General features: G+C 40.9%; 1 protein-coding gene across 18 annotated transcripts in view; it reads right to left on the bottom strand.

Moving 5' to 3' along the window:
- Positions 1–243: 243 nt before the first annotated feature.
- SHLD2 (shieldin complex subunit 2) overlaps positions 244–16169 on the bottom strand; it is a 77388-nt gene continuing 61462 nt past the window's right edge. For 12 of the 18 annotated variants that reach the window (XM_072823875.1, XM_072823871.1, XM_072823874.1 and 9 more), the window contains 4 exons: positions 12467–12673; positions 5846–6074; positions 1315–1430; positions 244–575 (listed from right to left, as the gene is read on the bottom strand). In XM_072823875.1, coding sequence (XP_072679976.1) covers positions 340–575; positions 1315–1430; positions 5846–6074; positions 12467–12673 — 788 coding nt within the window. In that variant the 3' untranslated portion in view covers positions 244–339. Of the gene's footprint in view, positions 576–1314; positions 1431–5845; positions 6075–6730; positions 8422–12466; positions 12674–16169 lie in introns of those variants that run through there. The other 6 variants (XM_072823881.1, XM_072823885.1, XM_072823886.1 and 3 more) reach the window with 6 other exon arrangements.

The following is a 16169-nucleotide window of genomic DNA, read 5'->3' as shown; positions in this document are numbered from 1 at the left end:
GAAACTGTTGGGCATCCCCAGCTAATTAGAGCAGGACGGAGGGTGAGCGCGGCAGAGCAGCAGCTGCCCCGTCCTCCAGCCTGTGCCCTGGGGCTGGTGCGGCGCCCGCTGGCACAGAGCAGGGACCAGCACAGGAACCCTTCCTCCCCAGGGAACGGCTACGCAGAGTCCTTATCACTTACATCCTTCCTCTAGAAGCAGGAGAGGGAAACACCAAAAAAAGAAGCCAAAAACCTCAATGAATGTTCTTAGAAAAAAAGTTTTAATGTATAGATATATCACATTTCTCCATACAAAATACACATATATATTTAAAACCCCAAGGGAAAGCCCCGTCCTTCATTTATTCCACAAGGCACACGACTCCAGCGTGGTCCTCGAAGGACCTGCCACGTCCTCGGCGCGGGCGTCGGGGTGGAAATCCAGCAGGGAGCACTCCTGCTGCAGCGGGCAGCTGTTGTCGTCCAGCACGAACAGGCTGTGCACCTGCAGGAGCCACGGCGCCGCGCCGGCCGCCAGCAGTGAGTGCAACAGGTCTGCGGCCACCGCGCCATAGGTGACCTCGGCCCAAGGCGCTGGGGGACACAGGGACACGGACACGTGAAGCGCATGGCCAAGGCTCCGCTGCCCCCTGGGCGCCTGGCCCTGCCCCACCCTCGCCCGCTCCGACCCCAGCGCTGAGCTGCTCTGAGGCCCGACAGCGCCCGTGTGGTCGGCCCAGCGGGCCTGGTGCGCCAGGGCTCCTCAGCGGGGACTGGGCCCCGGGGCTCGGATGGTTGGGCTTGGGTCACGATCTCCGGGGCCTGGGATGGGGTCCCTGCCCCCAGGGAGCCCGCTTCTGCCCCACCTGCTGCTCCCACTCCCGCTCGCTCTCCCTTCAAATAAATGAAATAACCAGTGGTGGGAGCTGGCGCTTGTGGGCCTCGGGGGGCCTGGGCGAGGGGAGCGGGCGCGGGGGCTCAGAGGGCGGGCAGCCCACGCACAGGCCGCGCCACACTGGGCCCTGGTCCTGAGCCTGCGACCTTGGCCAAGCCTGGAGCCGGGACACACTAGCGCGGCCGGGGCAGGCCCACGGGCCCCGTAACCCCGGCGGCAAGCAGGCGACTGGGCCCACCACACACAGGGCTCCCTGGCCGTGCGGACCAAGTCTTCCCCTGCAGCAAACATGCTCCTCGTCCCCCTCCAGCTAATCACACCTCTGCCTTTACGCGGACAGAAAAGCCCCTGAGGTCCGTTCTGATCCACGGTGCCATCCACCCCCACGCATGAGTGGTTCCAGCACCGCCACCCGCCCCGCAGCCGTGGCTATCTCACCTATAACTCTGCGGAGCCAGTCGGGAGGAATGTTGAGAAGCATCTTCTCCATCAGCTGAGATCCCACCCGGATGCCCACGTTACACCCTCCGTCAGCCACGGTCATTACAGCTGGCCTATGGGACAGGGACACGCGGCCTCAGGAACGCCTTCCAACTAAGGAAATGCTTGAATACAGTGAAATTCCAAAGAGCACTGGGTTGTTGTTGTTGTTTTAAAGATTGTATTTATTTATTCATGAGAGACACAGAGACCCAGGCAGAGGGAGAAGCAGGATCCCTGTGGGGAGCCCAACGCAGGACGCAATCCCAGGACCCCAGGGTCACGCCCTGACAGCGGCGCTAAACTGCTGAGCCCCCAGGCTGCCCGAGCACTGGGCTTTTATGCAGGGTTCATTTTAATTCCTAAAACAACTCTAGGATGTTCTGAAACATCTTAGGGAAAAAAAGAAGGGCTCTTCTTTTTAAGAGTTTCAAACGATAAATTAATAAATTAGGCTTATTCTATGTTCATTTTAAAATTTCAAATACTAATATAAGAAAGCCTATGTTTACACTGTTGTGTGAATTAATTTTACAAATAAAAATAAAGATAATAATCGCAATATTTCGCAATCACAACTTCAAGTTATTTTTCCCCACTGTATTCTTGCCTATTAAAACCAGACTGCTTTACAAGTATTGTATTTATCAATACAACTATTGATAAATAGTTCCCTATTGATAAATAATATTCAATATGTCCTACAGTGGAATACTAAGTGGTTGTTAAAAAGAATGATGAAGGTTTATAAGTGCTATTAGGGAAGGGATGTCATTATGCACTCTAAGGAACAATATGAATAAAACAAAATGGACAATATTATTCTATTTATGTATTTTTAAAGGAAAGGATATATGTGTGTTGGTATGAGCATAATAAATTATTAGAAGAACATACAAGAACCTCCTACGACCATGGAAGCAGCATGGATGGTGGATGGGGTACATGGGGAGGAACTTTTTGCTTATTTTTTTTAAAAAAAGATTTTATTTATTTATTTATTCATGAGAGACACACAGAAAGAGGCAGAGACACGGGCAGAGGGAGAAGCAGGTTCCATGCAGGGAGCCCGACACGGGACTCGATCCCGGGACCTGAGCTCACACACTGGGCCGAAGGCAGGTGCTCAACCGCTGAGCCACCCGGGTGTCCCTACCTTTTGCTTTATATCTTCCTTTACAGTTTCTATTTTTACCATGGTTATATTACCTCTTTTAAAAATTGTTAAAATAAAATTAAGAACACTTTTTTTTTTTTTTAATTTGAGAGAGAGAGGGAGTCTAAGCAGAGGGAGGAGCAGAGGGAAAGGGACAGGCAGACTCCTCGCTGAGCAGGGAACCCAACACACGGCTTGATCCCATGACCCTGAGATCACGACCTGAGTGGGAATCAATTCAGACCTTCAGCTGACTGAACCACACAGGGGCCCCAAGAACAGAGTTTGGAAACAGACTGGTGACGATAGAGGAACTTATTGTAACAGCTCAAACAACACTACTGGTTCTCCCTCAAAAATCTACTTCTCCTTTTGCCCACATGATGATTCTAGGTCTTTCCTCTTTTTTGACTCTACTCTTTCCCCGTGCTCTGTCCGCCTCCGTTCTTCACCTCAGCAAACACACGCTCAATATGTACTATGTGCCAAGCGCTGGGAACACAACTGGCAAACAAGACGGATCTGGGTCCTTCACTCGAGGAGCACACAAGTTTGGTTTAACAGTGGTGCCAAGGTGACTTCACAGGGATACACTCGTCTTTTCAACAAACCCTGCTGGGACAACTGGATATTCACATGTTAAAGAATGAAGTTGGACCCTTTCCTCACATTAACTCAAAAATACGTCGTGGCCCTATCTGTAAAGAGTTAAAATTATAAAATCTTTATAGGAAAATGTAGGAGTAAATCTCCATGATCTCAGCTTAGGGATGATACCTTTCTTAGATATGGTACCTTTTAAAAGCACAAGCAACAGAAAGGAAAACAGATAATAAAATACGTTGGCAAGGATGTGCAGAAACTTCACACATTCCTGGTAAGAATGCAAAATTGTGCAACAGTTTTGGAAACCAGTTTGGCAGTTCCTCAAAAAATTAAACATAGAGTTACCAGACGACACAGCAGTTCTAAAACATACGCCCACTGAACATCTGTACCCAGATGTTCACAACGGTTATCATAGGATAGCAGCCAAATGTGGGAACTGTCCAGATGCTGGGCTGTGGGGAGGGGAGAAGTAATGGGAACGGGGATCCCGGGTGATGAAAATGTCTCTTAAAAGGGGCCGTGGTGACCGAGGCACAGCCCTGTGAATATACTCAAGCCACCGATCGTCCCATTTAGATGGGTTCATTCGATGCTGCGTGAATCCTGTCCCAGGAAAGATGTTTTTGAGAGAAGACAGCATACGGGACAAGCACAAGCTGCAGGAGTACACGCACGGTGCCCTAATGGAAAATACGGGTGGGATTCAGAAGGCTCCTCGATGAAGTGCCACTAAGACATGGAGGAACCCTGTGGAATCAGGTGGAGGCAGGGACACGCAGGGAAGAGCAAGGAGAAGAACCTCGGCGTGTCTGAGGAACTGGAAGAAGGGCCGGGGGCTGGAACACGCGAGCAAGGGAAAGCACGGCCGAAGATGAGGCTGCAGGGGAGAGTGTGCTGGAAAGTGCTGGAAGGTGTGTAGGTCAGGCAGTGGTCGCCCTGGCGGCTGCGCAGAGATGGACTGAAGACTAGAGACTACTGCTCGCAGGGTTCAAGCAAGACCCAGCAGCCCAGGCTAGGCCCATGGGCTTCTGGACCAGGAGCACCTCCATGGCACTACAGCGGAGGACTCCACCCGCAATACCTCATCCTAGGTCACACCCTAATCAGGGGATACTGGTCTGTGAAGTCCTGTTCCTTCTCGGGAACAGTTATTCTTTCGACTGAAGATTCAAAGTCTGTCTTCTCCATGAGGGATATTTACTGGGTAACATTTTTGTCCAATAAATAATTACATTCATTAGAACATTAAGAATGACACAAAATAACATATACACTCTGTAAGGAACCTTGACTATTGATCAGAAATCAATTTTAATTCATTACACTTCTTATATAGCATATGCATCTTAATTTTCTTTTCCATAAAAGCAACGTTCAGAGTAAGAGCAAAATTCATTTGCTTATTTATAACACACGTACGGAAAGGAAAATAAGGCTTATGGATTCAGCTTCTGGAAACGTGCTTAATGTATACCATGATAACATGCTGAATACATTTGCATTTAGTTTTTAGGCACTGTAGTATTTAGAAATAGAGAAGAGCACAAAGGGGATCCCTGGGTGGCTCAGCGGTTTAGCACCTGCCTTCGGCCCAAGGCGTGATCCTGGGATCTTGGGATCGAGTCCCACATTGGGCTTCCTGCATGGGGCCTGCTTCTCCCTCTGCCTGTGTCTCTGCCTCTCTCTCTCTCTGTTTCTCATGAATAAATAAATAAAATCTTTAAAAAAAAAAAAAAACAGCACAAAATACTGATGGCTAAGGACACCTGGGTGGCTCAGTGGTTGAGCATCTGCCTTCGGCTCAGGGCATCATCCTGGGGTCCCGGGATCAAGTCCCGCATTGGCCTCCCCACAGGGAGCCTGCTTCTCCCTCCACCTGTGTCTCTGCCTCTCTCTCTCTGTGTCTCTCATGAATAAATAAATAAAATCTTTAAAAAAGAAAAAAAAAAAAGAAAACACTGATGGCTATTTTATAAAGGCATCCAAAGGCATATAAGGGCATATTTTTTACAAGGTAAAAAGAAAAAGTTTATCCAAGACTTGGATTATTTGAAAAATGTATTTTTCACCTAGCTGGTCTGCCATTTTACTAAAGAACACTTGCAATCCTCAATCTCTAAAGTGAAGTTGGAAAACCTGAGGCACAGAAAAGTTAGTAAACATTTTATTAGCTTCCACACTAAGACATTAGATCAGAGAACACTTTTAACCTTTATATTCCAATTAAATGGTAAAGTATGGGATTCAGTTTCTTATGAGCCATTTAGATCTTGGTTAAAAATATAAACCAAGTAGGGGCGGGTGGCTCAGCGGTGGAGCGTCCGCCTTCAGCTCAGGGCATGACCCCGGGGTCCCAGGATCGTGCTCCCTGCATGGGGCCTGCTTCTCCCTCTGCCTGTGTCTCTGCCTCTCTCTGTGTCTCTCATGAATAAACAAATAAAATCTTTAAAAAATATATAAACCAAGTAAAAATTTTCTTCAATAGAGCTGCTAAAAGACAATCAACTCTTCTAAATACTGCTTTTAAAGATCCCTGTTACAATTACTAGATAATTTTTGCTTTTGGAAATAGCCATTTATCACTCAGGGGGAAAAAGTTATTCTCTTGGACTAGGTCTAGTTAGTCCTGATTAGAAAGTAAGAATTGATATATGCAATTTTTTGGTCATGTCCAGTCATATAATAAAATACTGTCCATCCCACTGGCTCGCCCGGCTGCCTCACCTGTAGTATAGCTTCTTCATAGTAAACGGCAAGCAGCTGTAACACTGTTTGTAGATCTTGTTCTTGTCTGTTTCCAGTTCCAACCCACATTTTGCACAGCCAGTATATACCATGTCCGGAAGGGAAGAGAGGATGTTCCTCAGGGAGCTGCGGGCATTTAGAGCTATCTTCTGACCTGCTGTGATAGGAATCACTAGCTCTAAAATCTGGGCTTTGATTAGAATCACTCCTACAAGAGACAGAAAGAAGTATTTGTAAATTATAACTTTCATTTATGGACATGGTTAATGATACGGTTGAATGAGGCCACTTAGAGGATGTGCCCAAGGACTCGTTCATGGTCTTCCCTCCTTCATTCTTTCCCCGGACAATCTCACTCACTTGTGGCTTCAGGGTTTACTCTAGAAAGTGAGAGGTGAGCTGCCTGTAACTAAGAGTGAAGATTTATTTGGCTAGTTTGGCTGCACGGGTGGCTGTTTTCTTCCCCCCCTGTCCTGCGGAGTCATGCAAAATAAGGTCGATCCCTCTTTCAGTAGAAATCCCTTCAAAACACTTAAAACTAGCTGCGATCCTGTCTCTTCCCATCCTCTCTTCTTTTTTAATTGATCATTGCTGAAAGCCAAACAGCAGGTCAGTTATTCTTCCAGTCTGTACTTTATCCAAAAATAATATACCACTAGCTTATCCTCTTTTTAATCTTTCCTTTCAGTTTCCTGCCCGTCACCATCCATACTCTGGGCGTTGGTATAGAGCATGTGAGCATGGAGAGTCCTCATTTACCAAATGTGTGACTCACCAGGACCTCGAGCATGTTCACTCACTGGCTCATAAATTCACCTGTTAAACAAATACCGGGTATCTGCTATCTGCCATTTTCTAATTTACCTTTGTCTTATTGTATACTAGTGAGGTGTGAGTTCATCTGAGTTTATCTTCTCCCTTCCTCTCCAGATTCAGTTGAAAGCCTTTGTTAAGTCTTTGGATTTGCTTCTTCATCCTTTTATTTATTTTATTTTTTTTTTAATTTTTATTTATTTATGATAGTCACAGATAGAGAGAGAGAGGCAGAGACACAGGCAGAGGGAGAAGCAGGCTCCATGCAGGGAGCCCGATGTGGGATTCGATCCCGGGTCTCCAGGATCGCGCCCTGGGCCAAAGGCAGGCGCCAAACCGCTGCACCACCCAGGGATCCTTTCTTCATCCTTTTAGTTGGCAGGACACTACAGGTCAGGAGCTCATCCTTCTGGCTACCTGTTCTCTTTTTGGGATTATCTCTTCAAGAGTCCTGCTAATGGTGACTGTCCTATTCCTAAGTCCTTCTGTTTGCTTTAGTCTCTCGGCGCCCAGAGACTGTTTCGCCACCTTCTCCAAGCATGCCCTCCATCCCTACATGAATGACAAGAGTGTGTAGTGGTCAGCGTACCTAATAAACTATAGCACACTGTACATCACACTTTTCCACAGACATGTTGTATCACTAAGAAATTAATGAAAGAATTCCATAATTTTAGAAGGATGTTAACATCACTCCACACATTTTCTAAATGTACACATCTCTATAAAAGAATGAAAAGTTCGTGATTAATGTGGACTCTGCTTTCAAGGGGCTTCCAGCCTGCTGGGCCCTGACATTCTGCTGATGATAGGGCCAGTTGCTGAGTAGGCACCCTCATTTCTTGACAAGGGGCCAGCCACTGCCTCACCCCATCCAGCTTCTCTTAAGCTTTGTGAAGAGAGCAGACCCTCCTGGGAAATTCTCTCATGTTGAGCTCCCTATCCCGCTCCTTTAATTGTGAAGCAGATTAGGAAAAAAGTTGCTTGTACTTCCCTATGTTCTCTCCATTTCTGTCTCAAAAACACATCAACAATGGCAGAAACTACAACTTCAGCCCTCAGAGCTGAACATAAAGAAAATGAAAAGTGGCTAAACAGCCCCCTTTGACACAGCCTATCAGGAACTGATTGTAACAGCACAAAGCTTTTGCATGGCTTACCAATGGGGAGCCCACCTCGAGGGCTTGCAAGGACATTCCCAACCCCTGCCTCATCCCCCAAACCAAACCTTCAGAGCTGTGAGCACCTATTTTATTAGAGTTCATGATGGTGATTTTTATTTTAAAATCTAATTCTACGTTAATTCCAGAAGGTAACTGCTCTGTGTACGCAGTAGATAAGACAGCTGACTTCTCCATGACAGCAAATGAAATGTAGCTCCTCCACTGCCCGATTAGAGTTAAAATCTTCCAATAAAGAAAACTTCAGGCCCACAGGGCTTCACTGAGGAAGCTTCACTTCTACCAAGCATGTAAGGAAGAAAACATTCTAATTCTAAACAAACTGTTCCAGAAAACTGAAGAGGAGGATCTACATCCCAACTCATTCCATGAGCATTATTCTAATACCAAAAGCAGAAAAAGCTATTACAAGAAGAAAAAAAAAAAATCTATCGTTCATGAACACAGACATAAAAATTCTTAACAAATGTTAGCAAATTAAATGCAGCAATATATAAAAAGGACACATCATGACCAAGTAGGATTTACCTCATAAATGCAAAGTTGTTTTAACATTCTAAAATCAATAAATTATATTAAAAGATTGCAAAAGAAAAACTGTAAGATCACTTTAATTGATGGAGAAAGAGTGTCTGATAAATTCTAACATTCATTCTTGATTTTAAAAGTTTTTCAGCAAACTAGGAATAAAAGGCAATTTCATCAGCTTCAGACAGAGCATCCAGGAAAACTCTAAGTCAACGTCATACTTAATAATGAAGAACAAATGTTTTCTCCCTAATACCAGAAACAAGGTAAAAACGTTTGCTTTTACAACTTTTTTTCAATATTATATTAGAGAAGTTATCACATGCAAAGGGGTGAGAAAAATAAATAAAGGGCATCCAGACTGGAAAGGAAGAAATAAAACTCTTTATTCACAGATAACACGATCATCTATATAGAAAATTCAAATCTACCAAACAGTTACTATTGAGCTTAGTGAGTTTAGCAAGGTTACAAAAGACGAGATCAATATACAAAAAAAAAAAGATATTTTTACATAATAGCAACAAACAATTAAAACTGAAATTTTAAAAAGCACCTATTGGGACGCCTGGGTGGCTCAGCGGTTGAGCGTCTGCCTTTGGCTCAGGGCATGATCCTGGGATTGAGTCCCACATTGGGCTCCCTGCATGAAGCTTGCTTCTCCCTCTGCCAGTGTCTCGGCCTCTCTCATGAATAAATAAATAAAATCTTAAAAAAAAATATTTTTAAAATAAAAAGCACCTATTATAATAGCAGAAAAATAGAAAACAGGAATAAGTCTGAGAAAAGATATGAAAACCCTGTTTTCTGAAAACTATAAAACACAGCTAAGAGAAATAAGAGACATATTTTGTTCATAGGTTGGCAAACTCAATACTAAGATGTCAATTCTCCCTCAAGTTGATGCATAGCTTGAAAACAATCCCTGCAGGCTTTTTTTCTGGAAATTGAGAAACTGTAAAATTCACAGAATAGCCAAAACTACTTTGAAAAAGAACAAAAGGAAGGTAAACGAGATCTGATTCTAAGGCATATTATACAGCTACAGTGATCAAAATAATGTGGTACTGGTGTAAAGATAGACAAATAGATCAGTAAAATAGAAGAGAAAGCCCAAAAACAGACCACATACAAGTGGACAACTGATTTTAACAAAGGGGTAAAAACAATTCACTGGAAAAATGGCAATCTCTTCAACAAATGGGGCTTAAACAGCTGGGTATTCGTATGCAAAAAGGAATAGAGCTTCCAGCCATGCATCACATAATATACAAAAATTAAACTCAAAACAGATCCTGGACCCAAATGTGAACCCTAAAACTCTAGAACTTCTAAAACAATATGGATATAAATGCTTGTGACACTCAGTAAGGCAAATATTTTCTAACTAGGAAATCAAGAGCATAAGTCATACAAGAACAAATGGATAAATTGGGAGTTCATCAGAATTCAGAACTTAAGGTCTTCAAAAGGCCTGGTTAAAAGAATGAACGTACTAGTAACAGACTGGGAAAACATATCTGCAAAGGCTATATATAACAAATAATTTTTACCCAGAATATAAAGAACTCTCAAAATTCAATAATAAGAAAATAATCAACCCTTTGTTTTTAAGTAGGCAAAAGATTTCAGTTGACACTTCATCAAAGACATATGGATGGCAACTGAGTCCATGAAAAAATGTTCAACATCATTAACCAATAGGGAAATGCAAATTAAAACCACAATGACTTATCATTACAGAAATTATAAAGAAGGCCCATACCAAGTGTTGACACGAATGTGGGAAAAACAGAATTCTCACACGCTGCTTGGTGGAAATGCAAAATGCCACAACCACTTTGGAAAAGTTTGGCAGTTTCTTAAAAAGTTAAACATGCACCTACCATATAACCTTCAGCTTATTCAGCTACTAGGTATTTACTCAGGAATAAAGAAAGACTATGCCCATATAACATCTTGAACATGAATGTTTATAGAAGCTCTACTTACAAGAGCTAAGAGCTGGAAACGACCCAGATGCCCATCAGCAGATGGACAGATAGATAAATCATGGTACGTTCGTACAACAGAATAAAGAAGAATGAACTTATGTGCACAAAAACACAGATACGTCACAAAATAATTTACTTAATTAAAAATGCCAAGCAACACAGTGTACATAATGTATGATTCCATGTATATAAAATCATAGAAAATTCAAACTAATTTCCAAGGACAGAAAGCAGATGGGCTGCTTGGAGGGATGGGGGGGGGGGGGCACGTACCCGGGAAAGGGTGACATTACAAAGGGGCAGCCTGGTGACGGTTTCATGGGTTTCGTGTCACAACTCACCAGTATGAATGTGGACACTTCAAGTGAGGGTGGTTCACTGTATAAAAATTATACCCTAAAAATTCTGTTAAAAATAATTTTAAATTTGACGCTCTGAACCATATTTGAAAAGCACTCAGTTATCTTCTGCTCTGCTTATGGACACAAATGGACACAGCTTTTACATTCTGGGGATGGACCAAAAGGGGGCATAGCACGCTAGCAAAAAGTCCTAGAAATATACTTGAGACTCGTAACACGTGATCTCTTAGGAGTTTCAACTCATTTCATTTTGGGTCAGATTCTTTTTCTTAGAACTGTAAAAATAATCTTGCTTCACTCAAACCACATCTAACATTTAATAAAATCTAAAACTATAAGAAGCTGGAAAGTTATTAATGTAAATGACAGAATAATATTAAAATTTAGTACCAAGATCCAAAGTTCCTGAGTTATTCTTAATAACTTAACCTTCATAAAAGCACCAAAAATGATAATCTCACACAAATTCTGAGAAAAAACTTTGACCGAAGATTTTCTTCATTAAAAAACTTACATAACTATAAATTTACAGGCACATCCCATATTTTTCTACCCTCACTCCCCCTCTAAAAACAATTGCTACAGTAGCCACCAGAAAACATTCTGTTAATTTCCAAAATTGATGATCATGGACATTTATTGATTGTTGGCATTTAACAACCTTAAATATAGTTTCAAATGCAGTTTAATCTGTTACACATTTTACTAGGAGTTAGCACACTTTTAGCATCATCTCTGTACTGAGGAAGCCAATACAATTTAATGAAAAGTATTTCCTGCTAAAACTGTATCAACTTATCTAGTCATTTTCACCATTTTATTCTCTTCATTCCAAAGTGTATGGCATATTGAACCTAAAACATATTCCTTTTACTACTACACTCAAAATTAATTACTTTAATGGTATTAAGTTCATGGAAAACGTGTATGTATATAAAATCCATCACCAAAGGCAATCTTCTGCATAGCTGTAGTATGTTTCTGAGGATGAATTTTATACACATACATGCACACACACATAAATAGGTGAGTTCAGGAAGTCTGTTATTACATTTTACTAAGGCAGCAAGCAAATTGCATGCATTCTGTATCAATGCTAAAATTTAAAAACCATGTACAGATAACAGTTTAGTAACTTGATAAAATGCTTATCTCAATCAACTGACTCTGGTTAGGGTCATTTTTCTATTTCTGGTTTATTAAGTGATAAGCTACTTGTACATGTATGCAAAAAATATTTTTAAATGGTCCTTAATAATTACAACTTAACCTCAAAGGATTATAGGGAGAAAGCTAAGAAGATGCAAATATCTGGCTGAGCTCTTTACACTGATCTATATTTCCCTCCCTCCCTCCCTCCCTCCCTCCCTCCCTCCCTCCCTCTTCCTTCCTCCCTCCCTCCCTCCCTCCCTCCCTCCCTCCCTCCCTCCCTCCCTCCCTTCCTTCCTTCCTTCCTTCCTTCCTTCCAAGATTTTACTTAATTATTCATGAGAGACACAGGGAGAGAGAGGCAGAGACACAGGCAGAGGGAGAAGCAGGCTCCATGCAGGGAGCCCAATGCAGGACTTGATCCTGGGACTCCAGGGTCACGCCCTGGGCTGAAGGTGGCGCTAAACCACAGAGCCACCCGGGCTGCCCAACTTTCATATTTAATTACACATTTTTTCCCACAAATGGTAGCTTGCCTTGCTTATATTAAAATGAGGAATATAAAGATCTTACCTGAATGCTTATCTTCCAGGTGTGTTGCCAAATCTGAGATCTTCACAAAGGAGGGTGTGTTTTTTTGAAATTTTGCTTTAAACGTAATTGCCCTTATATCATCATCAAACAGGCACTCACAGGATGACCAAAATGTTGTATGCAATTCTAGGCTTTCTACGATATCATTGTGCTGAACAAAAAGATATTTAAATTCCCAAATATAATCTTAAACAAACAAACAAAAACAAAAAGTCACCAAAAAGGAAATAATCCAGGCTCAGAATCAGATTAAATAGATTGATCCAATTAAGTCAGTTAAATACAACTTTCATCACACTAAGGAATTTGGGTATAAAAAGAAAAATGTGAATTACACTGTTTCAGGGCATTGGGATGAGGATGCTGGAGATAATTTTCTTTCTTTCTTTCTTTTTTTTTTTTTTTATTCGTGAGAGACACACAGAGAGAGGCAGAGACACAGGTGGAGGGAGAAGCAGGCTCCCTGCGGGGACCCAATGTGGGACTCGATCCTGGGACCCTGGGGTCACGGCCTGAGCCGGAGGCAGACACTCAACTGCTGAGCCCCCCAGGTGTCCCTGGAGATAATTTTAATTAAAGTTTTTCTAAAGATTTCTTGGTCTCTTAAACAGTCATAATTTATCATAACCAACTGCTTCTCAGAGTAGCTAATTCCTGTTTTGATATCTACAGGCAAAGGTTTTTAAAACTAGTAAGGCATAGAAATGGACACACATCTGCCATAATCAATATCTCTCACTGATTTTCAACACCTTCATTTTCTTATTTAACTAATTTTTCCAGGATAAAAAAAAGGCATTGAGAGACAATTGCAGCATGTATTTTTAGTTCCCTCAGCCATAATTATAATGATTAAAACTGCAGTGGCACAGAGCTTCTTGCCAAATAGTCCCTATTCTATTTTAATACATTCAACTTTAAATTCTAATAAAATAAAAGTATTTCTTGGCACTAAGTCTTCTAATAATAACAGCTGTCTTTTTAGTTTCCACTTACTTCAGGCCATAAATCTAATTCACACCCTTCCCCACCACCACCTACTTAGTTTTTTCCCTTAGTTTCTTCTTGAAAAAATGGAAAATCTTAAAACAAGTCAGTAAAGCTGTATAGATAGAGCATAGAGCATCATTAGAAAGAGCTAAAGCATATATATTCCAAGTCACTGCTTAAAAACAATCACTATTTTTAAAATAGTTTGCTTCAGGGATCCCTGGGGTGCTCAGCGGTTTAGCGTCTGCCTTCAGCTCAGGGCGGGATCCTGGAGTCCCGGGATCGAGTCCTGCATCAGGTCCCCGCAGGGAGCCCGCTTCTCCCTCTGCCTGTGTCTCTGCCTCTCTCCCTGTGTCTCTCACGAATGAATAAATAAAATCTTTAAAATAGTAAATAAATAAAATAGTTTGTCTTATTACAAAATACATGCTTCTAAGTTAGAAATCAGATTAAATAAATAAAATAACAGCCATAATCTCAACACCCCCAAATAAACACAGTTAACACTTTCAGTGGACATCCAGTTGTTTCTTTTTTTTTTATCCAGTTGTTTCTAATTTGTCTTAATATGCCAAATATATTTTAAATGTCATTAAGTATTATTCTATATTATTTAAAATACTGTACAGATATGCCAAAAATCTTAAAAATTATTATAACAATTCCCTATTTGGGGGCATGTTGGTTATTTTTTTTTAACTGTTAGAAAAAATACTGTGATAAATGCATTTTTAGCTACATCTTCATTCATTGCCACAATAAATTCCTAAAAGTGTAGTTATTAGGCCAAAGGTATTCCAAATTCGGTTTTCATATGCATTGTCGGTAATCTTTAGGAAAGGTTTTGCCAATCTACATTTCCAATAGTTTATGAGAGTAGCTATTCCCTTGTATGTTCTGTATCAATTTCTCAGGAGAAAAATCAGGTACTGTCATTATTTTATGTGTGTGCCTTCAATTACTAGTAAGTCCATTTTTTTTTCATACATTCATTAGCCATTTTTATTTCTTCTTTGGGGACATCCTGTTCATATCTATTACCCATTTATCCTTACAGATATTTGTCTTTTGCTTTTCAATTATTTTCTAACAAAATGCAACATTTTTTTTTTCTGGCTTTTCACTTGCCTTTTAATTTGGTATATGGTGATTTTTATATATAGTTCTTGTTGCTGCGTTATGTTTAACCTACCAATCTTTAGATTACAAATAAGTTTGCTTATATTTTCTTCTACTACTCATTGTTTCTTTTTTGAAAAAAAAATATTTGAATATCTAATGCAACTGGAATTTATTTTGGCACAAATATTAAGTATAAATTTAATTCCATTTTTTCTCAAATTGTTAGCTCAATTGTTCACTATTTCAAACAGTACCTACCTTCTTTTTTTCAAAAGGAAAAGTTTGCTTTATTTCTTAGTTATAAATAAAATGTATTTACAATAAAATATACAGTAAGACAAAAGAGTCGTAATAGGTGAAATAAGATTGGCCAATGTTCTAATATAATGGGTATAATGGGTATTATAATAGGTACTTCATTATATTACACTCTATATACTAAATCTGAAGTTTTTGCTAAACGTATAAAAACTAAATGCAGATTCACACATGCATAAAATTCAAACTAAAGGCATAAAGAAAAAAACACAATAACCACTGCTAGCATTTTAGTATATGTAGTTTCAAATTATTTAATGTATACACACACTCATGGTCCCACTTTATTAAAATGGGATCCTATTACACATGAGATTTTATAATCTACTTTTTAAACTAAACAGTAACATCACATACGTCTCTCCAGGCTAGTGAACATTCCTATCTTTGGTGGTAAATACCTTTGTGTGTCCACTCAGACCACAAATGACCCTCAGCTGTCCCCCCACCCCACCCCCCAAAAAGCCCAGGCATTCCTATTGTACCTTCCCACCCTGTCCCAGGGCCACAGTTGATTGGATCTTACTCAATCTGGGCAATCAGATATTCTTTGCTGGGAATTTGGAAATGGACTGGTCTCTTAAAAGGAAAAGGAAGATCAAGGGCTACAGGGTAAGCATCTTCTGCTGGCTTCCATGTGGTTGAAAAGCAGAGAAAGTCTGCGCTGAGTGACTAAAGCAGACAGATGGAGAAACTGCAGCTCCCAGTTCCAAGTGCACGTGAGCCCATCATGCTCTTGCCCTATGTACTGTGAGATACCCCTGTACATTTCTAATACATTTCTATATTTAAATCGTGAAGTGTGGGTGTGAGTAGATTTCAAACCTCCATACAGACAATTATGATTTGCATGAAGTATAATTACAAATGTTGGGATCATTTGCATTACCCTGTGCTTAATTAATAATGTCACGAGAATATTATAATTTGTTATACTTTTTAAATTTTAGACTTAAATACCTTCAGAATTTGAATTGGAATGGCATTTAGTTCTGAATAGCTTATTTTATGCACCCAGTTATTCCTAAGAAGTGTACAGTATGAAGTCTACCTTCATCAGGACCTAAACTGTGATCAGAGCTCACTACAAAGCCCCATGCCTATTTCAAAAGAATGTGAATTTGGGATTTCTTGTAATTCTCCCCCAAAACATCAACTCTGATCAACAGTATTCAATGATGACTATGTGATGTTCACTTCTGATTATATCACCTAAATGTGAGTTTGTTACCCTTAGAACAAGTAAAACCAG

The sequence above is a fragment of the Canis lupus genome, chromosome 4 (assembly GCF_048164855.1).
Source record: "Canis lupus baileyi chromosome 4, mCanLup2.hap1, whole genome shotgun sequence".
In the NCBI taxonomy this organism is placed as follows: Eukaryota; Metazoa; Chordata; class Mammalia; order Carnivora; family Canidae; genus Canis; species Canis lupus.
This window is presented reverse-complemented; position numbering and strand designations above follow the sequence as displayed.